This window comes from Lycium ferocissimum, chromosome 2 (assembly GCF_029784015.1).
Source record: "Lycium ferocissimum isolate CSIRO_LF1 chromosome 2, AGI_CSIRO_Lferr_CH_V1, whole genome shotgun sequence".
Classification (NCBI taxonomy): Eukaryota; Viridiplantae; Streptophyta; class Magnoliopsida; order Solanales; family Solanaceae; genus Lycium; species Lycium ferocissimum.
The window spans coordinates 70,016,523-70,026,755 of record NC_081343.1 but is presented as its reverse complement, the minus strand read 5'-3'; the positions used below and the strand labels follow the sequence as shown (position 1 = coordinate 70,026,755).

Genomic DNA, 10,233 nt, shown 5'->3' with positions numbered 1-10,233 from the left:
AAGTCATTTCTTTCAGCAAAAAACACATATTGCTTTCATAAATACTTTATTACTTTATATCAAATCAAAACAATTAAACCTTGGCAGTCATATCCTTAAATTAAACCTTAGCAGTCCTATCCTTAAACTTTTTTGTTCTTCATATCACTACTCATGTCCAATATTCATTTTGCACTTTGTTCTCTCTTACTTCTCCAGTATTCATTTTGCACTCTCCTTAAATTCATTAATTAAGTGTTTATTTTGCTGAGTTACTCATATTTACTATAATCTGGATATCTAAAATTGACTAATAGTACTCCAAGATGTTTGAGAAACTATTTGTTAACGATTTCTCTTTTGATTTAATAAAAATGAATAAAAAAAGAAGAAAAAAAAATTTAGTATCGCGGACAAATAAAAGGAACGAATGGAGTACTATATTTGTTAGTGAGGTAAATATACTTTCTCCAGTTGCTATGTTTTCTGTTTTTCTCATTTCGCATTGGTGATTAATTGTCGTTGTTTTCACAGTTCATTTTTACAACTGGAAGGGAATTTGGATTTATCTTCCTCCCACCAGCATCTGATAAAAAAATTCCATATTGATGAAGATCACAAACACATGAATACAGAAACCATGGCCCATGCATAAGAAAAGTAAAAAATGAAAAAGAAAACAAACACACAAACAGAAATTTAATTAGAAATTTTTTAAGATCATTAATGTGGTGGAAACAATCAAAATATATCAAGAAGGGCAATGCTAGCAAAATTAGTAAATTCTTATTGGTACCCACAAATAAAACAGGTTACGTAGCATCCAATGAAGACTCCAAAATGGCTAAGTGGCATAAGCAAAACAAGCCACAGTACTAGTGTGATAAATTTTGTTTAATTTGGTACCAATTCTTCTTTAGATCTTTGAGAAAAAAAGTTTAGATCCGATCAAAGTTTCTAAAAATATATGCTATGGTAGTTTATGGAACTTTGTTCCAAATGACATTGAAGTTTGAACAAATATTTGTTTCCGCTTTTCTAAATCTTGACTACAGCTAAGCACCTTTCGCAGCTATAATATACTGCAGAGTTTGAAAAAATATTTAAAGGTGCTGGACCGTCGCCTCATGTAACAAGTTAACGTTGCTGTGCTCACTTCTGAATATATCAGCACTTACCAATACTTTAACTCTTTCGTGAATTAATCAAAGCTGAAATTATAAACTAATGTCTACCATAACGTTGATACCATTTGCCAAAAAAGTCACAATTCAAATAAGCACGGTCACAAGTTCAAATCTGGTCCTTCTATACCTCCTTATAAACTATGTGAAATGGAAAATAAACCGTCGAAGTGCACAACAACAACATACCCAGTGTAATCCCACAAACGATCGAAGTGCACAGATACCCAATTTTGGGATCCTCATTTAAGTTACACCTGCAGCACGTAAAAGTTTGTAGTCTACTACTCATTTTTAACTAACTTCAGACTTGCACGTCTGAGGTTGTTGCGAGACGACTAGACTGTGCCAACAAAAAAAAAAAAAAAAAAAGAGTAGGTGCCAATTAAATAACAGTGTCCAAATAGAATACTCCTTTTTTGTTAAATAAACTACTCCTTACGTCCCAATTTATGTGGCACCTTTTAGATTTTGAGAGACAAACAACTCTTTGTTTGACCGTAATTTTTATATAGACATATTAAATATTTTGAATTGTCAATTATTATGATAATATTTTTATGTAGTTTTAGAATATGTAAATTTTCTTTTGGAATACTTAAGATTTCATGCTCAAATTCATGGTCAAAATTAAACTGTTTGACTCTCTAAATTCGAACACAGAGGAGTAATGTCTACAATTGGAATTTGCGTGAAACAATAACTTTTAATTTGGGCTGTAAACTGATTTCGGGGCTGGGCTATACAGCATAATGTTAGGCCTGCCACTGAAATTATGAACTTTTAAGTTGCTGGACCAGCTTAATTTGTCGTTACCAGCTGGGCCTTACTTGGAGTTGAGCTAAGCGAATGAACCGGGCCCATCAGGAAAGTGAAAACCCTAATTCAGCCGTATAAGTATTCACTCCATCTTCTTCTCTCAATGTAAACTTCTGCATCTTTCATTCTTAAACACTTCAGCAATTGAGTTGCTACTTAATTATCTTTTCTTTCGTTTGTTTGTTTGTTTGTTGTATGGAGCTATGATGATGGTGCTTTTTATTTCTGACACCTCTTGTATGAGAAGAGCCTTAAAAAAGCTCTTCGCTGAGCAAATTAAGCAACTATCTGAGCCCTTTCTAAGCCCACTTTTATTTTGTGCGTCTTCTTATTTTGTTTTCATTTTTACTTTTTTCTGTGTATCGAGTGGAAATTCAGGCAGCCCCCTTTTCTTCCTATAAAATAGGAGATGGGAAGGGAGGTGTTAATCTGCTCGTAAATTAAATTGCTTTTGCTCTTCAGATTTGCTGAGATTGTAACAAATCTCTGAAGCTGGTCTAGTAAGCTTTAGTACATTTCTTTTTCTCTTAATTTTACATTATATCTCAAGTCTTCAGTGTCTTTAGACACTTTAGGATTGATTGGTTGAAAATCAGGATATCCTAGAGTTATAATTAGAACCAATCAAGATATCCTTGAATTATAAGCCTATTGGATAAAGAATCCCACCCTTTAAATATGATTAAGTTATGCCAAGTTTTTGGTACGAATATCATGTTGGTTTAAGAACTCACTTAATACCTTGAATCAAACATCCCTTTTTTCCCTAATTTGTTGGGATGACACGAATTAAATTTAAAGTTTACCAATGTTTATTTTCTTGTTTTATGTTTCAAGGTTCAAAAGTTTTTGTAATTTCATATCCCGCTTAATACAGCCACATAAAATAATTTGGAGGAGGAAATTGTAGCAAAAAATGATAAGCATTCTATGGAATCTCTTTGGAAATTAGTGAAAGTAGTATATTATTGCTTTTGCTTTTTTCATTTAATTCTAAAATCACATTTATTATGGACCTCTAATATTATGGTAAAATCTTAACACAAAATGGAGTATATAATTAGAAAAATCTATCCCAAACTGTCTAAATATCCAAGGCGAGACAACATCAAAGGTTTTTTGTCCAATGCCCTAGCTCAATCTTGCTTTGTTACAATGTTAATCCTACTACTCCGTACGTCCAACTTTACTTGTATTTGGCACACTGATTAAGGAGCCAAAAATAGATGTAAAGTTTATCAATTACCCTTAATTATTGTCAATTACAATGATTGAAATTAATTAAAGCTTATAAAAAAAATGTGCAGCTTACTAATTAAGTAATGGGTTTTAACAATTCACATATTTCTCATTAAAAGTTTGTTTTGGAGCCAAAATTTTATATTAAGCCAAGTTTGACAAATATAATTCCAAAGTATCGGAAAATGGAATTGAAAATTTTGATTTATTAATATTAAGGCAAAATAGGAAAAAAATGATATATTATCTCTTGATTTTTTAAAGTGGACAAGTAAAATTAGACAATTATTTTGAATATAGTAGACAAGTAAAACTGAAAAAACTATATAGAGCAATTAAGTTCAAAATTACATTTATTATGGACCTCTATGTTGTTGTAGAGTCTGAACTTATAAAAAGTGGTACAAAAGAATTATTTACCCCGAACCGTTGAAGGACCAAGGGCGAGAAAACATCAAAGGTCTGTCACCCAATGCCACTACTCATACTGATCATTTTACTTTGTTACAATATCAATCCTACAATTTTGTTTACTCAAACACTCTAAAGTAGCTCACATAAATTAATTAAGTAGCTCACATAAAGTGATTTCCTTTTATAACATCAATCTTCACAAGTTCTTTTTTGAAAATGAAGTACATGATCTCGTGGATAAGGTATTGTGTACAAATGTTCAAGTTGATAAGTGTCCAACTAGAGGAAATCATTACTGCGCCACTTGTGTAAAAAGAGTCCTTTTACTCATTAAGGCTTTGAACATTTAGAAGTAGTTTCCTTAGTTTGTGCAATCTAGAGGTGACAATTTGAGCTCATATTTAGAAAATTAGCCCATTTTACGCATATGTTAGTGAGTTGGGTCACTTATATTTCAGGTGGGTAAATATGGGCAGTCTCTCTTTAACCCATAAAAATATGGGCAAATATGAGTAAAATATGGGTATCCATATAAGAACACACTAGACTCAATAACAACTCATTTTGAAAATGAGAAATTTCTTTCTTAACTCCCACCCCTTCCCTTACCCCACCACCCACCCCGCCATGCCCCCCACCCCCCCTACACTTTTTTTTTTTAATTTCATATACTTTATTTTTCTTTTATAAAAAGCTTATTAAAAAGGAGAAATTTTTTCTTACCTCCCACTCCGATTCCTATCCTCACCCCCACCATCCTCATCCCCCCGCCCCCCAACCCCAAAAAAAATTCAATTTCATATACTTTATAAAATTTTATAAAAAATGAAAAAAAATTCTTCCCCCACCCCACCCCTCACCGACCCCCCCCCCCCTCCCCAAAAAAAAAATCAGTTTCAAATATTTTACTTTTATAAAAGTTTTATCAAAAATGGAAAAAAGAAATTCTTACCTCCACCCCACGAACCCCCCCCCCCCCCCCAAATAAAAAAAATCAATTTCAAACATTTTACTTTTATACAAGTTTTATAAAAAATGGAAGAAAAAAAAAAATTCTTCCCCACCCCCCCCCCCCCCCCAAAAAAATTCAATTTTCATATATATATTACTTCTATAAAAAATTTATAAATAATGGAAAAGAATTTCTGGTCCCCCACCCCAACACCCCGCCAAAAAAAAAAAAAATCAATTTCATATATTTTACTTTTATAAAAAATGAAAAAAAAATTCTTACCTCCTCCACGACCCCTACCCCCACCCCTGAAATTTATATGAAAAAATTAATTTAACTTGACAAAAGAAAAAAAATTATAAACATACACTTGAAATAATATTACACTTGTATAATATGAGCTAACCCATAATCAACCTAGCCATTTATCACCCAACCCATATTTACCCACATAAAATATGGGTGGTTTGAAACCCAACCCATTTTTGTTCAAACCATTTTTAACCAAACCAAATCCAACTAAACCCACCCATTTGCCGCGCCTAGTGCAATCTAATTTGGATTATACATCATCTTAAATTTGCTCCTCGTCCAAAAATTCGATAGAGGCATAAAATAAGTTTATTGACGAAAGCTAGAACTCGCTATTACATCTACGTATTGTAGACATTAAGCGGCAAAGCTTTGCATTTGACAATTTGGTACAGTTTGAGAAATTAGTTCTGGAGTTTGACCTCATCATTCTAATGTCTATTCCTGTCTCTCTGGCTAATTTTTCAAGTTCCTCTTCTCTCCTAATCACTTGATCAAAGCTAATATACCTGCCGCAAGCTGTGTTTTTCATCTCTTCAAACACCAACACATGTGCTACTGCTAATCTATTAACATCTACTGTCGCCAAGAGTCCATTTCTAAACATTTCTTGAGCTCCTGAAAATTACAGACTAAGGTATTATTAGCTCAGAGTCCAAAAATATTATTTGCTTCATTTAGGTCATAAGAGAATTGCAAATCACCTTTAAGATAGGCAATGGTAGAAGTTGGATTTCTGCTGAGGAATTCAGGACCAGTTACTAGACCGGGACATATAGTAACCAGTTTGAATCCACCCTCCCTTGCGACATCCCACGCTATTCGTTCTGCCTTTAGCTTACCCAAGGCGTACCATAGCTGCCAATTTTGTTCAAGAACAACGTTATTTAAACTCCAAAGAAGTTTTTAGTGGGTTGTTGCATTCTTTTATTAGTAAAAAAGATGGATTTCATTAAAAGAATAGCACTAAGTTAGTGCTGATTGTGTACAGTAAAAAAGAGAGGAGAAAAGTCCCTTTTAGTCTTGCAACTTGCAAGGAGCTGATAAGGTCTATTAAGCTTTTAATGGGTTATTACTTGTTAGTTAGTGGACGACTAGTAGTTGCTTTAGTTGTTATCTGGACGATTCTAAGTTCAATGGACTATCCATGTAGAAAAAATTCGCCTATAAGGCAATTGTAGATAACTTTTCATACCTATAAGGCAATTGTAGATAACTTTTCATACATAATAATTTACTTAAAAAGCAATTATAGCACACTCTTTACAATAAGAATTGATCTCTAAAGTCGTAGCTTGTTATAATCATTTAACTACTCTAAAAACTTATATTTTGTGCATTTTTTTGGCCCTTTACAGGACAAGGGCTTATTGTGCTCCTTAGTGCGGGTCACAAATTATTCCGCAGTAGGCTGCTACAATTTTTTATTTTTCAAATCATTTGGTATTTGTAGTGCACCAATTCAATGAGTTTGTGTTAAGTTGGCCTACTAATAGAAGATATTGTGCTCCCTGTTTAAAGGTCTTCAAGGCTCAAATTAAAATATCGTGGAGGAATACCAACCATATCATGACCAGTTGACCACACCCTTCATTGATCTTGTCCTATTATTTAAGCACGTAGATATTTAAGTCTTACTATGTTGGATAGAAATGTGCAATGGGTGGTGGAAGAACACCATATAATAAATAATTTTATACCTTCTTGTTTATGCAGAAAGACTCATCACTCCAGGAATCATGATCAATTGTTCTTGAAGAGTTAATATCTTGCCATACACAGGCTAGAAGTGAGGATGTGAGCACGCAATTTCTGACCGAAGGTGTTATTGCACATGCCTGAGTCACATTCTTGCTTACCATCACTTCTACTTCAGCCATTGATTTCTACATAGAGGAGTAACAATCAAGAGTCAAAACTTTATTTGCCTCCAAAATTTAAAAAAGGACCACATAAAATTTAAAAAAGGACCACATGAGTAAGTAACAGAAAGTTAGGCAAATGCGAAACTAACACAGATGATGAGCCGTCCGATATAGCTATGACGAGGATATCTAAATCTGGTACATATCATTTTGGTGTTTGTGTAAACTTTTAACTAAAATATCTTTTGAACAGAAACGACATGGCAAATTGACAAGTGCAATTTGTATTGCCAAACAAAAAGCACCAATAATCTTTTTTTTGCGCGGATTCCCTTCATTTGAGCGGTCTTTAATTTTTGACCTTCAAATTGGTGGTCTTTAAGTTTTACCCCTCAAATTGGTGGTCTTAAGACAAAATTTTGCAAATCTGTCCATGACAGAATTTGGGCATTAAAATAGAATTTGTAAAAGTAAAAGATAAAAATTAAAAATCACTAATTTAAAAAGCAAAAATTAAAGACCACCAATTTGAAGAGCAATCCTGCAAGTTGCCCCCAATAATTCCTGAGATTTTAAATTGTATAATTAATAGCGCCGTTGGCGCATCTTTGATCAAACGTATTGGGTGTAGAAATGGGCCACATATGAGATTACGACATTTATTCTAGAAAAGAAATATTGGTTCATCGAAAATGCCTAGGGGCATGGTGCAGCATAAAGCTTTCTACATCATCTATAAAGACGCACTCAGGCTCTGTCAATAATAATAACAGGAATAATATCATGAAAAAGTAGGTGTCGATTCAAACTGAATAAAGGTTTCTTTTCTTCAAAAACTGAAGTAGTTATTCGGTACGGACTTTCGAATTAGTTATAATGTCTGGTGTGAAAAATATCACCTTTTTGTTGTTTTGACCATAGAATCTAGGAAAAATTTTAAAAATGTATAAGTTGGTTATTTACATTATAAAAGAATAGACCAAAATTTACAGTACAAAAAATAACTCAAAATATACAAACATATACAGATATTTATATCAGAAGGCAGAGAGAGATAGAGAGAGAAAAAAAATTGGGTCTTTTTTTTTTAAGTAGTAAAAAAATGGGTCAATTTTAATAGCATTGTTGCCCAATTAACATACAGTGTAATTTTCTCTAGAATCTATTCCCTTAGTATTTAAGTAAACCTAATTTGATTGGAGAGTGTAAAAAAAAAAAATGAAACTTGTAGTACTGTACTATTAAATACTCCAATCATGAGGGTTAAAATGAAAAAAAAAAAAAATTAAGTCAAATTGTTTTCAAATTTAAAAAGAAATCATTTCTTTTTTTTAAAGAGACAAATGAAAGTAAGATATGTAAATTGAAACGAAGGGCATTTTTGATTCATTAGTGTTAATAGAGGAGAGAAATTTTATCATGCCCTGAAATTTAGCTTTGGACGTGTGTATTGTGGATGAAATTGTGATCTCTTCTCTAATAAACTGTACAAAACTCTTCTACTCAATTTTGATTGTTACTGGTAATAAATAATCATTAGAAATGCGTTTCCCTACTTTTCCGGTTTCATAAACTGTAAGAACACTCACTGAATAACCAGATAGGCCAGCAGGATCCACAAAGGCAGCAGTGTGGAAGACGCCACGACAACCGTTGAATGCTTGCGATAGGCTTTCAACATCGTTTAGACTAGCCATTACTGCCACCACAGTGTTCATGGACTGTCTCATTTCTCCAGAAATTTCCATCTCTCTTAGCTTTTCCAGATCCTCTGCACTTAATGACAACATATTAGGAATTATATCCCACCCAAACAGTTTGCTCCAACTAGATTTCAATATGATAGCATTACAAAACACGAAATCAAACAACGTCTACATATATTGCTAAAAAATAATTAAAAATAAACTATTATATCTCGCACGCTTTCTTAATTCGTGCTCACTTTCACTAAAACAAAAAAAAGTCAAATCAGTTGAAAATTGGAAATTAAAAAGGAAAATCATTTTCAGATGCATCTTATAAAGATATAAAGGATCATTAACAAGCGATTGATGAAAGAAGCACACCGGATTCCAATTGCCAGATTCCACATAACTTTGCTATTCTCCGGAAATCAGAAAGTTACTTTACTTTTTCTGGAGTTTTACATCCCAAACTATTATGTATTTCTTTTTCTATCTGAATTTGAACTATCAATTATTCCTTTAACTATCAGCTATCACCGCCTATATATTCAAAATAGAAATATAGAAAAAACAATTGATAATTGATTTAATCAGCTTCGAAATGTGTTTTGATACATAGATAATGATAAGGAAAAAAGTGAACATTCAAGTGTGTTTTTGACCATTAACATTTTTTTTTTTTTTTTTTTAATCTTTTACCCGATACCAATGGCATAAGGAGGACACGAAGTTGGAGAAGAATTGAAGTGGCACCTTGTTTTTCAACAATCACTCTAACAGAGTAACCACGGAGTAACAGTTGATTGACGATAGCGATACCGAGGAAGGATACGCCACTGGTGACACACACCTTCTTCTCTTCTAGCTCACGGTTGTTTTGAACTGCGGGACGCAATTGCCCTGGGTTGAGGAATTCATCGCTGGTCTTTGTCCGGTGGACAGCTGCGTTAGATAGCAGCATCCGGCGAAATTCCTCGATCTCAATCCTCTTGCTCTCATCAGGGCACCCAATTCCCATTGTTGTTCTTAAGCTACTGAAGACCTGATTCCACCTCTTATATTCTTCTCTTGAGGTGAATGAATGCAAACTTTAAAAATTTATGAATTCTTACCCCATATGAAGTTAATACTTAATAGAGTAATATTCTTTCCATTTTAATCTATGTGGCACTATTTGATTTAGCAAAAAACTTATGATAAAAAATGAAGATTTTTTAAATAAACTTTAGACGTTTGTATGCTGTAAATTTTTTTATTAATGATAAAAGAGAATTTTAAAATTAAATTATTTTTAATTATAGAAATGTGATTTTTTTATTTAGACAGATTAAAATAAAAAATTTGTCACATGAATTAGGATAGAGGGAGTAATAATAATTATAATTATTATTAAATATTTAGTAAATATATACATGTATTAGTTAAAGCTATTAGATCCCCCGTAAATCTTTAGCTAACACACGCATGTATAAACTATTTGTAAGACCGCTCCACTTGGCGGCTCTTTTATTTTTATCTCTTGGCTGTATGCGTAAAGCACCTTATTAATTTACAATGTTCGGCATTGTTTATCCCGATATCGGATAACCAATTGAATTTGTGAATGGGTATAGGATATGTGTTTTTGTTAACGCGTATGTAAGATAAAGAAAATATAGATTTGAAGGCTCACGCACTTCAAACGGTAAAGATGTAAACGTTATAGCAATGAATTACATTATTAGCAATAATTCTAAAAAGAAATGGCCTTGGCCGAATGAATGAGAGGGAGAATAAATATG

General features: G+C 32.8%; 1 protein-coding gene and 2 non-coding genes across 5 annotated transcripts; 2 read left to right on the top strand and 1 right to left on the bottom strand.

Moving 5' to 3' along the window:
• Positions 1-2,181: 2,181 nt before the first annotated feature.
• Positions 2,182-2,277, top strand: LOC132048482 (small nucleolar RNA snoR1). Its single transcript, XR_009413014.1, has one exon. It is a non-coding gene; the product is annotated as a small nucleolar RNA snoR1 (small nucleolar RNA).
• An 81-nt stretch (positions 2,278-2,358) lies between these two features.
• Positions 2,359-2,499, top strand: LOC132048493 (small nucleolar RNA snoR77). The gene has a single exon (XR_009413020.1). It is a non-coding gene; the product is annotated as a small nucleolar RNA snoR77 (small nucleolar RNA).
• A 2,693-nt stretch (positions 2,500-5,192) lies between these two features.
• LOC132047206 (cinnamoyl-CoA reductase-like SNL6) lies at positions 5,193-9,553 on the bottom strand. Of its 3 annotated transcripts, none has more exons than XM_059438161.1 (5): positions 9,152-9,549; positions 8,354-8,535; positions 6,600-6,785; positions 5,604-5,757; positions 5,193-5,517 (listed from the first exon to the last, which is right to left on the bottom strand). In XM_059438161.1, exons 1-5 carry the CDS (start codon positions 9,468-9,470, stop codon positions 5,222-5,224), a joined length of 1,137 nt encoding a protein of 378 aa, XP_059294144.1. In that variant the 5' UTR covers positions 9,471-9,549; the 3' UTR covers positions 5,193-5,221. The 3 variants fall into 3 exon arrangements, with proteins under 3 accessions (XP_059294144.1, XP_059294145.1, XP_059294146.1); XM_059438162.1 differs by having other exon boundaries at positions 9,206-9,545; XM_059438163.1 differs by having other exon boundaries at positions 5,417-5,531; positions 9,152-9,553.
• Positions 9,554-10,233: the final 680 nt, after the last annotated feature.